Source organism: Dipodomys merriami, unplaced genomic scaffold (genome assembly GCF_024711535.1).
Source record: "Dipodomys merriami isolate MVZ:Mamm:240054 unplaced genomic scaffold, mDipMer1.0.p SCAF_5, whole genome shotgun sequence".
NCBI classification, from domain to species: Eukaryota; Metazoa; Chordata; class Mammalia; order Rodentia; family Heteromyidae; genus Dipodomys; species Dipodomys merriami.
In genome coordinates this window covers 11622561-11637952 of record NW_027206068.1, presented here as the reverse complement: position 1 = coordinate 11637952, position 15392 = coordinate 11622561, and the positions used below count along the sequence as shown (strand labels likewise).

Below are 15392 nucleotides of genomic sequence, written 5' to 3'. Positions count from 1 at the left end.
GGCTGCAATGCTTGGTAAGAAATGTACGCATTATCCTGCCCATGTAATTGTAACTCCTCTGTACAGTATGTTCACAAATAAAATTAAATTAAATTAAAAAAAAAACACCGGTCTGTTCTCATGGGCCTAACCTTTATGAATGAGCCAGATGGGACACAGGGGCCAATCTTGCTTTAAAACAGTCTAAATGGCTGGGCACCATTGGTTCACACATGTAATCTTAATTACTCCTGAGACAAGAGGCTGAGATCTGACGATCATGGTTCGAATCCAGACCAGGCAGATAAGTTCATGAGACTCTCTTTTTTTTGTTATCATTGATTCTATTTCATAGTACACAAAAATTGAATAAAAAATAAACACATTATTTTTCAGCACCTAAGGAACAAATATCAAGGATAAGACTACTTAGGTTAGATATATTCCAATTACATATATTATACCCCTATTCTAAACCTACAAGTTCATGAGACTCTTGTCTCTTAACTACCAGCAATAAACTGGAAGTAGAGCTGTGGCTCAAATAGTAGAGCACCAGCCTTGAATGCTAAAGCTGATGATAGTGCCTCGGCTCTGAATTCAAGACCCAGAATTAGCACCATAAAAAAGTCTGAATGTGCTGTGGCACAAATCTGTGGAGCCAGCTACTCGAGGCTGAAGTGAGAGGAAAGCTTGAATCTACTAGTTCAGAAAAACACCCATCTCAAAGAAAATGCACGCACTAGTGGCACTAGTGGCTATGTGATTCATGCTTATAATCCTAGCTACTCAAGAGGCTGAGATCTGAGAATCAAAGTTTGAAGCCAACCTGGGCAGGAAAGTCTGTATGACTCTCATCTCCAATAAACTACTCAGAAAAAGCTCCAGAAGTGGCACTGTGGCTCACGTGGTAGAGCACTAACTTTGAGCACAAAGAGGCTCAGGGATCATGCCCAGGCCCTGAATTCAAGCCCCGGAACCAGCAAATAAATAAATAGATAAATAAATAAATAAATTACAAAGACATATAAAAGCAAGGTTGGCAATATACAAACAGATACTTGTTGCCACCACCAGCCATTTTTAAGTCCTAGAACAATTATGAGATTAGCAAATTAGGGTCTAGCGCCAAGGTGATGAGATAATGATCAGCAGGCTGAGTAAACCGGAATCACCTGAGGGAATTTTTTATATGTGTATGAGTGTGTGCATGTGTTAAGACACCCAGAATCTTAAGCAACTTGAGAATCAGTGCTTACCATTAAGGTATCCTTCCAAGTCTATAAATTTAAATTATAGCAATTAAAAAGAGAGCCTGCTCTTAGTTCATTACAATGATTACAAGAGCAACAATAAAGCCACTACAATTACACAAAGTGTAAGTCATAATTCACTCTTAAAATTAGTGGTCACTCATTTATCAAATTATCTCCATTGAGACTCCCATGCTCATTGTCTTGCTAGAGTCTTCTAAAGCTCCAACACAAACTATTCTGATGACTGAAAACCAGGTTTCCTTGTTTATCCTGCCCTTCCCAGAGTCCAGCCACTAGCTGTGGATCCTGGAGGAGACACAGAAAGGGGATAGTGTTTCCTTACTCTACTCTGGATGTGGCAGAAGAGGGAGACCTTCCAAAATGACAGTACCCAATGGCTGCCTCCTCCTCAGGAACACCAGTGAACCGGTTAATGGAGCCTGTTGCCTAAATGATCACTGATTTGACAATACTTACAAGCTTGACTACACCTATTGTCGCTAACCTCTTCTACCTGCTTAGGCCTTGCTCATAGGTCCTTCATTTATGTCTCTTGATCTGCCTCACTTGGCCTGCACTTTCATAAGGGTGGTGTCAGCTAGGGAGATACTGACATCCTCATTGGCCGATTACTGATGCCATCGACTACACAAATGCAGGTATTTCGTTGGGGTTACTAGAAGATGATTCAATTTCTAAACTCATGACAGAAATTATACCTTCGATTTTATTTCTTTCTCACAGTTAATACATAGTATGCTTTAATACTGACATGTCAAAGTAATGGGCCAACATGTTTATGTATTTTTTACATTTTTGCCAGGACTAGGCTTGAACTTTGTGCCTAGACAGTCCCTTCTTTGTTTGCTCAAGGCAAGCACTCTACCACTTGAGCCATAGCTCCACTTCTGGATTTTTGGTGGTTAATTAGAGGTAAGAGTCTCATGGACTTTCTTACCTGGACTGGCTTTGAGCTTTGACCCTCAAGATATCAGCCTCCTGAATAGTTAGGATTACAGGCATGAGCCACTGGGAGCTGGCATCCAAGGCTGCCTTTTAAGATATTCTTGAATAATATATTATTTTGAATAATGTCTTCTTTAATGTTACATCTTATTTAGTTCAATGGGCGATATCACAATGCATAGAAAATTGGCAATAATTTCGTTATTTTTCATAGGTCTTAGTTAGCTTTCTACTACTATGACAAAAATGCCTGAGGAGGAGAGATGATTTAGGTTTCGGAGGCTTCAGTTCATGGTCAGTGAGTGCACACTGTTGCTTTAGGCCCTGTGGTGAGGCAGAGCATCATCGTGAGGGAATATATGGAAGAGAAGTCTGCTCAACTCACGATGCTGGGAAACAAAGAACAAGAGGAAGGGGCCAGAGTCCCAATATTCCCTTCAAGGATTCAGTCCTTACCTTCCTCTGAGATCCCACTTTATTTTTTATTTGCCAGTCCTGGGGCTTGAACTCAGGGCCTGGGTGCTGTTTCTGATCTTCTTTTGTTCAAGGCCAACACTCTACCACTTAAGTCACAACTCCACTTCTGGCTTTTTTTTCCTGGTAATTTATTGGAGATAAAGAGTCTCATAGACTTTTCTGTCCGGGCTGGCTTTGAACCATGATCCTTAGATCTCAGCCTCCCAAGTAGCTAGGATTACAGCTGTGATCCACTGGTGCCGGGCTGAGAGCCCACCCTTTAAAAAGTTCCACTACCTCTCAGTTGCCTCACAGGCTGATAACAAGTCTATAACATGGTTTTGGGTGACAACCAAAAGCTCAGTCCATCTCAGAATGCAAAATGCATTCCATCATCTCTCAAAGACCTTAGTCTTCAGAGTTGCAGTATTGCTATAGTAGTGTATATACAAATTTATTTATTTATTTATTTCTCTCTCTCTCTTTCTTTCTTATTTTTGTGCTGGTACTAGGGCTTGAACTCAGAGCTTAGTGTCCCTGATTGGCTTTTTCCACTCAAGGTTGGTGATCTCACCTCTACTTCCAGCTCTTTGCTGGTTAATAAGAGATAAGAATCTCATGTCTTTTCTGTCTGGGATAGCTATGAACTGCAACCCTCAGATCTCAGCATCCTTATTAGCCAGGATTACAGAACAGCCAACAATGTCCAGCTTTTATAAGTTCTCAAGATGGCTTTCATAGCCAGGATCCAATTTAGGTTCATGCCTCTTTAAATACCTTCAGAGATGTAGAAATTTGTTACACCATCCTAAACAGAGCAAGTGAATCAAATGGAACTTCACTGAATGCTAAATATCCTCTTATATTGCAAAGGAAACAACTTGGGTTTCTCAAAAGATAGCTAAGTCATTGTTGAGGGTCATAAATTTGATGTGAGTAGTCAGCATTTTCCCATTTAATGTTATAACACCCAAACAATCATGTCTCCATGGCCCAGGAAACAGAGGAGCTTCCTGGGAGGGCCACCTGGGAGGGCAGATGCCTCAGATCCCCATTCCAACACCTAGAGGAATCTGTATCTGGATAGTGGGAAACATGAGGACCAAGACTATAGCAGCTCTGAGTTTGTATCCTGGTATGTTCTTATCGCTTAATTCTTCCAGGCAAGACATTAGGCAACATTCTTACTCGGTCCCCTTCTATCATCACAGACACCCATAATCCAGAAAAACAAAGACATGGTGGCCTTTTTCTATGTTATTTATTCACAGCAACTAGCTACATGAGGGAATAAACAAATCAATAAGAGCTTTGGGGGGAGCCATCTGGGCATAGGTAGAATGGTAGGAGTTAGGCAGAAAATAATTTTACAAATGATTAAGTGAAAAGATTTGCAAATACTCATTTAAAAAAGTATCCTCCAAGGGTAACAGAGGAAGATAAAAATCATCACGAATAAAATAAATGAGCCACTTCTGATCATTGCATCCCTGCAACCAAAGTCTCCAAAAATGGTTTGCATTTTAATTGTCAGGAATTGCAAATACTTACACGATAGGAAGATTTTCAACACAGAAAAAGACTAACACTGGGTAACAGATTACTACAATGCAGAAAATTAGCACATGAAAATAGCTGTGATCTGCTAGCAAAAATAGATTTGTTGATGTTAATATCAAAATTAAAGATATTCAAATAAATTATGCCAAAACATTGTAGTTAATATTCCTAAGATCATTAAGAGTGACTTTTTATTGCTCCTACTGGTAAGGAAAGGTCTGAGAAAATTCCAATCATTGGAAGCCATAACACAACTTGGAAGATGTAACACTTTGTTATTTTCTTGACATCTTCCATGGTAGAAGAAAACAATTCATCACAAACATGGAAGATCCAGATGAAAGACAGTGTCCACAACCCCCAAAAATGACTTATATGAGAAAAGGAATCGTCCAAACGAAGTAAACACTAAAAAAGTTGTTTGTATACTTTTCTCCCTCTGACAGTCTCCAAGGAAGCACACAAAAACTGGGGGACCATAGAGGTATTCTGGGTCTCTCTTATTCTAAAGAGAACCCTTGTATGTTTATCTAGTAACAGAACCCACCTAGTGTCCAGGAAGTGAACTGCAGAGGGAAGGTGCACTGAGGTTTTTCTTTTTTTTCAGTGTATAGTAATTGTAGAAAATTATGAATGAATTTTATCATGACATTTCCATACAAGTCGCACTGAGGCTTTTACTATTGCCACTGATACAGGGAATAGCTGTCTCCTGCTGTGTAGCAAGTGCTCCTTCCGGAGTGCACTAGAACACTGGAGTGCAGCAATACCTGCACAAGGTCCCATTTCCAAGGATATGTGTGAAGTTCACCACACATGTGAGATAGGAATCGAGGTTAAAACATGTTATCTTGAATGGGGTAATGATTATTTTATTTAAGAGATTCAGACTCCAGAAAATTAAATTCCATCTCAGTCTTTCCCAAATAATGTCATATTTCTGGTTTTCTTCATCTTAAAATATAAAAGTCTTAGAGATGCAAATTTGGCAAAAAGATGCTTCTGAGAGACAGGAAAGAAAAAAAGCCATTTCTTCCTTCAAAGGAGCTTTAGGATCTGGATATAAGCATGTATTCCTCAAGCTATTTCAATTTCAGAAAAACTGTTTGTAAAGATGCTGGTACTGACTGGTAGATTTAAAAATTTGCATATGGTTCTTTACCATATATATTTTTTCATGTACGCCCTCAATTCAAATAAGATCAGTAGAGGTGACATTGGTCTAGTTATCCTTATGTTTCCAAAATTAAGCATGAAACCAATAGAAATAACAATGGATAATCATAATTCACAAAGATTCTATGGCAAAGCTATATCCATTCAGGCTGTATGTTTTTGTTTTTCTTTTTCTAGCTAGACTCTTGAGCAGGCCTGCTTAACAGCCAATATTACTACAACTCTACATTTATCCTCACATTGTAAAAACTAGATTTCTTTCCCCCAGAGTACCCTTAAATCTACAGCTTGCTTCCTTATGTCTATAAGCAGAATTTGGATAAATGTTGAAAAGAAAAAAGAACAAGGCACATACCAAAGAACTGGACTGTGTTGTCCAACTGTTTAGAAATTGAAATGATACTCACATTGTATACATTTTGAAATCTCCTTAAAATGAAATAAATGGATCTCATATTTAACAGGCTTTAAAATGCTAGTCACTTGAAGATTCCAAAAGATGATCGATCATGTTCAATAACTCTCCATTTGGAAAATGCAATGCTGTCCAGTTACTTGGAGTGTCAACAAAAAAACCACTCATCTTTCCCCTATTATTTGTTTTCTCCTTCATTTGTAACATTTGGTTTGCTCTGAAGTTCTTTAAATGTCTAAGAATGTATTGGAGAAAACTCTACCACATCCCTAGCCTGGATGCATTACAAAATTGTTAACTAACATTCCTGACAAAGGCTTAACAAATAGGCTTTGGTTTTAACTGTAATCTGGCAGAAATTGAAATTGCTTTGACAACAAAATTCAAGTACTACACAAATTATTTTACTGTAATTTGAAATAAAAAGAACAACTTTTCTCATAATCTAGTATCTGACACTGCTACAGAAGTCACAGAGTTATATAAATAACAAAGTGTAGGAAATGGTTTGGATTCTTGCAGCTTTGTCAGAAGACAACAGCAAAGGACAGCAGCTCTACATTTGTCTCTAAGGCAGATGGTCAAACATTCTATACAAGGTCTAAAATAAGGTGATTAAGAGGTAGAGAATACCAAAACAGTATTTAGGAAAAGCATGTTGAATTATTTAAAAGTTATGTTGCTAAACTTTTAAAAAGTCAGCCTACTGTATAATGTGTACTATATGTCTTACACTAAACTGGGATCTCCTGGAGTCAACAGAGATGTGGTCAAACAGGAGAGATTGCAAAGCTAGGGGTGTGGTGGCAAGTAGTTGCTTAATTTGCCAAAGATTTGGCTCTTATTAAGGAAAACTTTGCTACTGCCTCTGCAGGATGCCATTGTGGTTTCTCTGATTTTGCATATAAGACAGAACTAGAGGGAGGGACAAGCCCAGATGCTTCCCCCTTCAGGAAAGTGCCCCACAACTATCTTATATAAAAACATACATTCCACTGATATTATACTATTCCTTCCACCCCCAAAATGTAAATGAAAACATTCTTTAGGCTCCAGCACCAGGAGAATTATTCTGGATGAACAATTCAAGAGCTGTCTGAGGCAAAAAGATACCTCAGCTACCAAATTAAACTTGGGTAGCTTCCACATGAGTGAGTAACCCTGGGAGTTTTCTTTTTCTTTTCTTTTTTTTTCTTTGTCAGTTGTGGGGCTTGAACTCTGGGCCTGGGCCCTGTCCCTCAGCTCTTCAGCTCAAGGCTAGCACTCTACCACTTGAGCCACAGCACCACTTCTGGTTTTCTGAGTGGTTTATTGGAGATAAGAGTCTCATGAACTTTCCTTCCCGGGTTGGTTTTGAACCACGATCCTCAGATCTCAGCCTCCTGAGTAGGTAGGATTACAGGCATGAGCCACTAGGGCCTGGCTGAGTTCTCATTTCTTAATGCACCTAAGGAGAGTTTGATTTTTTTTCTTTCCTACAACATAATTTTATAAGGCATACATTTAACTCAAATCTTTTCATCCTTTGGAAAATCAGTGATAAAGCTTCTATTTTTTAATCCACACATGAATATTAATCTTTAATTTTTATTAAATAGTTTATATATAAAAAGAAATACCAAGGTGTTCTACATTCATATAAACAATCATGGAATCATGATACCATTTGACAATGTACAGAAAACTAGTGAAGAAAATACATAGGTAAATACTTACTATGCCAAGCTAAAGCATATGTGATCATTCTAGATACTATCTTTTAAATATACAGACACAGGTTTGAGCTGCTTCAGAAGCAAATGCAGGAGACACTAACGTAACTTTCTTCTTAACGTTTTCACCACAAGACAGGATGGTCCAGTTTGGAAAAGCCAAGATCTTTTCTAAGTTCCAAATAGGTGCCGTTGCTTACCCAAGAGTCATCATCAGATTTCCTGTGGGAAAATGAGACCATTTCTTAACTCTAAAACTGTCTCAGTCTATCTCTCTGTCTCTCTTGCTTTCCTTCCCCCAATCCCCATCATCCTCAGCTGTACTCAGCTGAGCTGAAAACCATAGTGTGCCTTTTGACATGAACTTCTCAGCCCTGCAGGCAGTGCGGAGTGGTGTTTCTGGGGAAAGGAGAGGTCATCAGGGGCTTTCTGGACATAACATGTGGCTAGAAGGAACGACTGCCACTACCTTGGGAAATGATTAAGTAAAAACTACATATCAGCCAGAAAGCTGATAGGAAGTGAGAAGTTCAACATTAAAATAGAATAGAAGGGATGGGAAGGGGAAACAAAGGAGGAGGCTACAATGCTTGATAAGAAATGTACTCATTATCTTGCCCATCTAATTGTAACCCCTCTGTACAGTATTTTCACAATAAAAAATAAATAAAAATTTAAAAAAATATATTAAAAAAACATTAAGATAGAATAAAACCAAAAGGAATTGGAAGCAGTGGCAGTCTGGAGAGAACAGTCCTGCTTTACTATTGTTCTAATAGATAATGTTACCTAAGTCAAAAGCTTAAAAAAGCTGTTTTCCCAGCTCCACTCACTCAACCTCCTTCTTGTTCTTTTATTTTTTTGATGGTCCTGAGGCTTAAACTCAGGACCTTCATTTAGCTTCCTTGCTGGTGCTCTAGCTCTTGAGTCACAGATCCACTTTCACTTTTTGTTGGTTAACTGGAGACAGGAGTCTCACAGACTTTCCCACTCAGATTGGCTTCAAACCTGAGTACTTAGAATTACTGAGATGAGCCACTGGAAACCATCCAGATTCTCCATTAAAAAATGAAATTATGTCACTTATGAAAGAAGAAGTTAAGGAACAACCTACTTTAAAGGTATAGATGTATCTTATCAAGTGGTCAGTAACTAAATCCATCACATTGTTAATCTGGCCATTTTTTGATCCCTTGCCTCTTTTCAAAATAGAATTTAAGATGTCTATTTTATTTTTGAAATGTGTATATGAAGTTATGAGTATTTCAGGATAAATCTCTGCTGAGTTGATCTTCAGTTGCAATGTCCTGAGTTTGAGGAAATGACCAGAAGAAATGTGGTAGAATCTACATCTACCAGATGTAGGTGGTTACAGCATTATATTTTGGAGATAAAATTCTACTTCTTGCTATTTTTATGTCTTAGAATATATACTTTATTACTGTTGCTGAGATATCCTAAGTCCTTCTGCAAAATATTTGTTTTCCATTCAAAATAGGCAAAGATTAAAAAAAAAAAGAACCTAGCACCAATTCAAACAACAAAACACAATTGCAGGGTGGAAGGAGAGAGGGAACTTGCTTCTCCTTTACACATGCTTATTTAAACTTTAACTAAAACAACAACAACAACAAAAGAGCAAAGCAAAAACTCAGGGCCTTGCCACTTACTAGGTAGGTACTCTACCACTTGAGCCATGTTTCCAGCTCCTGGATCTTTGTTGCTTTTCAGTTAAAATAAAGAAGAAAGCCTGGTGCTGGTAGCTTTTGTCTGTAATCCTAACTACTCAGGAGGCTGAGATCTGAGGATCAAGGTTTGAAGCCAGTCCAGGCAGAAAAGTCCCCCTAAGACTTTTATCTCCAATAAACCTCTCAAAAACTGGAAGTGGAGCTGTGGCTCAAAGTAATAGAGTGCTAGTCTTGAGTAAAAGAACTCAGGGACAGCGCCAGGTCCTAAGTTCAAGCCTACAACCTACAAAAATCTTTAAGAAAAAGAAAAAAAAAGAAGAGGAATAGTGGAGGGCCATAATCTCTCATATCCTTTTGCAAAATTTAAGTAATATAAATAAGACTTGCAAGCTGGGCACAGGTGGCTCACACCTATAACCCTAGCTACTCAGAAGGCTGAAATCTGAGGATTGTGGTTCAAGGCCAGCTTGGGCAGGAAAGTCCATGAGACTCTTATCTCCAATAAACCACTCAGAAAACCGGAAGTGGTGCTGTGGCTCAAGTGGTAGAGTGCTAGCCTTGAGCTGAAGAGCTGAGGGACAGTGCACAGGCCCAGAGTTCCAGCCCCACAATTGACAAAAAAACAAAAAAAACAAAAATCAAAACAAGACTTGCTCAGCAAATCATTTAAAAGTAACAGTAAATCTTCCAAATCTGAGTTCAGCTGTACTACAACATCTGTCATATGAGGCTTGGACTACAAGGGATCCCATTTGGATAATTCATGAATTATCTCTGTTGTACATATAAAATATATTTATGCGGGTAAGCAAGCTCAGCTGTGATTTGTGTGTGTGTATACTGGGACTTGAACTCAGGGTCTGGGAGCTGTTCCTGAGCGTTTTTGCTCAAGGCTGAGCCATAGCTCCACTTCAGGGTTTTTACTGGTTAATTGGAGAGAGAGAAAAAAAAGCCAATCATGCTCTGATTGGCTTCAAATTGTGATCCTCAGATGTCAGCCTTCTGAGAAGCTAAGATTATAGACGTGAGCCACCAGCACACAGCCTTAGCTATGAAGTGTAAGCTGGCCTGGACCCAGGACTAGTTCTGACTGATTTCCTTGCCTCTCCCACAAGTATTTACTGAGAGACTTGCTGGGCAGGCACTGCAGGGTCATTGGGAACGAGCACGATGACATGCAAAATTGGAAGGTGCCAGTCCTGCCTTAGGACAGGGGCTGGGGCAGCCTCAGTTTCACCTTCCAGAAGCTGTTGAGTGGGAAGGGCCAACTTTGCATTCCTTCTCTACATGGCAACATGAAATGCCAGCAGGGTCCCTGTGCCCAAGACCCCCTGCAGATCTTGACCAAACCTGAAAAACCGAGGCTGGTGCTCCATGTTGTTTTCTTCTAGGACCCGCCGCCTCTCTCTCTGGAGCTGTTCAATCCTCTGCTTCTGTGTTTCAGCTTCCTCTATGTTCCCTTCTTCTAGAAACCTAAGGCAAGGAGGGAAACAAGGGGAAGGAGATTGATCTCAAGAGAATACAATAATCACTACTATGCAACTTCCACATGTTTAAGACTAGATATTCAAAATCTGCCATACCTAAGTCCTCCCTCTCCACCAATCTTCAAACTGTGTATATATGCAGGCACTGTGGCTTGAATTCAGGACCTTGCACTCTTGCACAGCTTTGGCTAGCACTATACCAGTTGAGCCTCAGCTCCACTTCTGGCTTTTTGCTGTTAACTGGAGATAAGAGCCTTACAAATGTTGTCTATCAAGGCTGGCTTCAAATTACAATTCTTAGATCTCAGTCTCCTAGGTAGGTAGGATTACAGGTGTGAGCCACAGTGCTCAGCTCAAACAATATTTTGAAGAGGAAGAAATATATCATTTTGTAAATTAGTGGCACCACATGGTCAAAAGTACTGTATCTATAAAGGGAATTTGGGGTGAGGTCTCCCTATCTTTTCCCCAATTCTTACTGCTTCTTCTTACCCACCCCTACCCCCTTCACTTTTTCATTACCAGCAACCTTGTTATTGGTTTCTTGGGTACCTTTTTAGAGATTTTTTCCAAACATTTATGCAAATAATAAGAATATGTTCTTCGGGCTGGGAAGATGGCTCAGTGGTAGAGCGCTTGCCTTACATGCATGAAGCCCTGGGTTCGATTCCTCAGCACCACATAAGCAGAGAAAAAAAAAGCCGGCAGTGGCCCTGTGGCTCAAGTGGTAGAGTGCTAGCCTTGAGCTGAAGAGCTGAGGGACAGCGCCCAGGCCCAGAGTTCAGGCCCCACAACTGGGCCCCCCCCCCAAAAAAAAGAATATGTTCTTATCTCTCATTCCCTTCTTGAAATATGTGTAATAGCATACTGAGGGTATTACCTATACACCTTGATTTTTTGTTTTGCTTTATTTTTTGCATATCTGGAGATCTTTTCATGGTAGTACACAGACATAATGTGGTATGGTGTGGTGTGTGTGTATATGTATGTGAGTGTATATATGTGTGTGTGTTACTGGGATCAAACCCAGGGCCTTTCTACACTAGGCAAGCACTCTACTACTGAGCCAGATACCCAACGAGCATCTTCATTTGTTAATATTAAAATGTGTAGATAAACCTCAACTTATTTAAGTAATTATTAACAAACAGTTGGGTTGTTCCTATTTTTTTTTTTTTTTGGTCCAGTCGTGGGGCCTGAACTCTGGGCCTGGGCGCTGTCCCTCAGCTCTTCAGCTCAAGGCTAGCGCTCTACTATTTGAGCCACAGTGCCACTTCTGGCTTTTTTCTTTTTGCTTTTGTGGTGCTGAGGAATTGAACCCAAGGCCTCATGTATGCAAGGCAAGCGCTCTACCACTGAGCCACCTTCCAAACCCCAGGTTGTTCCTATTTTTAACATGTTATGATTAATATTACAACAAATAACCTATATATCTCTAATTTTACAAGTAGGAAAGCATAGCTGTAGGGGAAATTTCTAGAAGTGAATTTGCTGGGTTGGAGGGTAAAATGGCAGCTCATACATGACAAAGTGCTCTTCTACTTACATCCCACCCACATGTTGTCAGTACCCTTTCTTCTTGAGCCCTATCACTTGAACCAAAGTGAGAAGGTAAGAAATAGTAAGCCCATTCAGTCTTCAAAATTAACAATTTTCACATTATGGGTGAGACTGAACTTGTTTGCGTATGTTTAAGGAGCACCGCATTCAATATTTTGTGAACTATCCATTTTTCTATGTCCATTTTGTTTCTCATGGGTTGACCAATTATATTTTTTAGAACTCATTCATGAGATGTTATAAATGGTCTTTTTATCTTTTTATGAATTATATATATTTCTCTATTAAGAAGATGTAACAAAAAATGAAGTCAATCCAGGTGCTGGTGGCTCATGTCTGTAAACCTAGCTATTCAAGAAGCTGAGATCTGAGGATTGAGGTTCAAAGCCAGCCCAAGCTGGAAAGCCCATGGAGATTCTTTTTTTTTTTTTGTCGGTCGTGGGGCTTGAACTCTGGGCCTGGGCGCTGTCCCTCAGCTCTTCAGCTCAAGGCGAGCGCTCTACCACTTGAGCTACAGCGCCACTTCTGGTTTTCTGGTGGTTTATTGGAGACAGGAGTCTCACGGTCTCTCCTGCCCGGGCTGGCTGTGAACCGCGATCCTCAGATCTCAGCCTCCTGAGTAGCTAGGATTACAGGCGTGAGCCACCAGCGCCCATGGAGATTCTTATCTCCAATTAACCACCAAAAAGCCAGAAGTGGAGGTGTGACTCAAGTGGTAGAGTGATGGATGAAAAAGCCAAGTGATAGAGTGAGGCTCTGAGTTCAAGCCCAGCCAGTACTGATGTGTGTGTGTATGTGTATGTTCAAGTGCACGTGTGCATGCGCGCACACACACACACACATACACACACACAAACATAGCAATCTTTTCTTTCTTTTGGCTTCTGGGTTTTGAAGCGTAATTAGAAAAGCCTTTGGAGGCAAGACTATTCTTTCCATTTTACAGAGTAGGAAGCTGAGGCTGAGAAATATTGAGAAATGTTTCTCTACTACATAGCTTGTTAGCAGCAGCGTACAATTGAAAGCTAGATCTCAAAGCACCAAATTAATTTAAATTTGAGGGGTTAGGGGACATGGATGTTGTGTTGTTGTTCCTTTTTTTTTTTTTTTTTGGTTGGTCATGGGGCCTGAACTCTGGGCCTGGGCGCTGTCCCTCAGCTATTCAGCTCAAGGCTAACACTTTACCACTTGAGCCACAGTGCCACTTCTGGCTTTTTCTGCATATGTGGTGCTGAGGAATTGAACCCAGGAGCTCATGCATGCAAGGCAAATACTCTACCACTAAGCCACCTTCCCAGCCCCTTCTTTTTTTTTTTCCTTTTTGGCAGACCTGGAGCTTGAACTTGGGGCCTGGGTATTGACCCTGAGATTTTGTGCTCAAGGCTAGCATTCTATTACTTGTGCCACAGTGCCACTTACGGCTTTTTCTGAATAGTTTATTGGAGATAAAAGTCTCACGGAGTTCTCTCTTCAAATGGTGATCCTGACATCTCAGCCTCCTGAGAAGCTAGCCACTGGCACCTAGCTGATCTGAATGTTCTTATACTTTCAAATATAGACTAAGTTCTTTATTTCTGCACACAGTAAAACATTTCAAAATAAAACTGAAAAATTTTTCAATAGAAATGGTGCTCTGCTGACAGTCATGTCACACCATGGATTGAAGCGAGGCTCCATTTCTCTCTGACACAATTACTTACTCCCCTCCCCCAACTTCACTCACCTGTCTACTATGGGTGACATCACCAGCCTCTCTAGACAGCTATTAGCACCACCTGTTTTGTTTTGCCTGAGACAGGATACCACTACATAGCATGGTTTCACCTTGAACTCACAGTCCTCCTGCCCTGTCTCCTGAGTTCAAGGATTACAGAAGTGTGCTACCACACTTGGCTTTACATCTTTGGGGAGAAAGGTCTTCTAATAAAGAGCCCTTACCTTTGATCTGGTCTAAATCGAGTGTCTGTCGGTGGTAACAAAGACTTTGACGATGGATCCATTTCATTTAACTCTAGAGCAAACTGTGTGAAGCCATAATATTGCTCATAGCCTTTGGGCATGGGATCTAAAAGAGAAAAACACCATTATCCCTGCATTGCACTTCATTCATGCTACCTTTTAATTCCTTCATCTTTCTCATTTCAGAGCAGCTACAGTTCTTGCTCAGCACGAAGCTATTCTATTTGGATTAAAATTCTGATTAGAAAGTAAGTGCTGAATATTTCTCTATCAATTTTCTTTTCCATAAATTTTCTTCTGCCTTCAAGGATATAGTTCTCTTTTGTTTGGTCCTACATAATGCTGCAAATTTTCCATACTACTTGAGCTACATAATAATATAATTTGCTATTAAATGTACCTTTTAAAATCTCTAGATTGCTTTTCCTAACCAACTACACTCTCCATCCATTTTTGTTTTGTTTTATGTAGGTGATGGACAACTCTCTTAAACTTTGTCTTTTAGCATAAACAGTGTTGAACCCATAGTAAGTGGTCTTTGGTCCTTACTAGCCTTCCTCTCATCCTTTAACCAACTCTTTTTATTTTCTTGTGTAAATTTGGGCTTTTATTAGTGGGTCAGGTTTTCTTCACCAATTCTTTTATTTTTTTTATTTTTATTTTTTAAAATTTATTTATTTATTTATTTATTGGGTCTGGTCATGGGGCCTGAACTCTGGGCCTGGGTGCTGTCCCTCAGCTCTTCAGCTCAAGGCTAGCGCTCTACCACTTGAGCCACAACGCCACTTCCGGCTTTTTCCTTTTTGCTTATGTGGTGCTGAGGAACCCAGGGTCTCAGGCATGCAAGGCAAGCGCTCTACCACTGAGCCACCTTCCCAGCCCTTTCTTCACCAATTCTTGTTCCCTAAAATGTGACATCTTTTCTTTTTTCCCTTGCTGTAATGGTGTTTGAACTCAGGGCTTCAAATTTGCTAGACAGGAGGTGTTCTATCACTTGAGCTGCACCCCAGCTCTTTTCTTCTTTTTTGGGGGGTGGTGTTGGTGGAATGAGATCTCACAAATCAAGGGCTGTCCTTGGACTATGATCTTCCTACCTATGATTCCTATGTAGCTGGGATTACAGGCATGAACCATCACACTTGGTCCTCATTTTAACTTTAGAAAAATTAAGTATATGG

General features: G+C 40.0%; 1 protein-coding gene across 4 annotated transcripts in view; it reads right to left on the bottom strand.

Annotated features, from left to right (window-relative positions):
* Positions 1-3902: 3902 nt before the first annotated feature.
* Positions 3903-15392, bottom strand: part of Osbpl3 (oxysterol binding protein like 3) — a 190416-nt gene continuing 178926 nt past the window's right edge. For all 4 annotated transcript variants that reach the window (XM_069996070.1, XM_069996073.1, XM_069996072.1 and 1 more), the window contains 3 exons: positions 14194-14320; positions 10559-10681; positions 3903-7742 (listed from right to left, as the gene is read on the bottom strand). In XM_069996070.1, the coding sequence (XP_069852171.1) occupies positions 7646-7742; positions 10559-10681; positions 14194-14320 (347 nt within the window). In that variant the 3' untranslated portion in view covers positions 3903-7645. The remainder of the gene's footprint in view (positions 7743-10558; positions 10682-14193; positions 14321-15392) is intronic.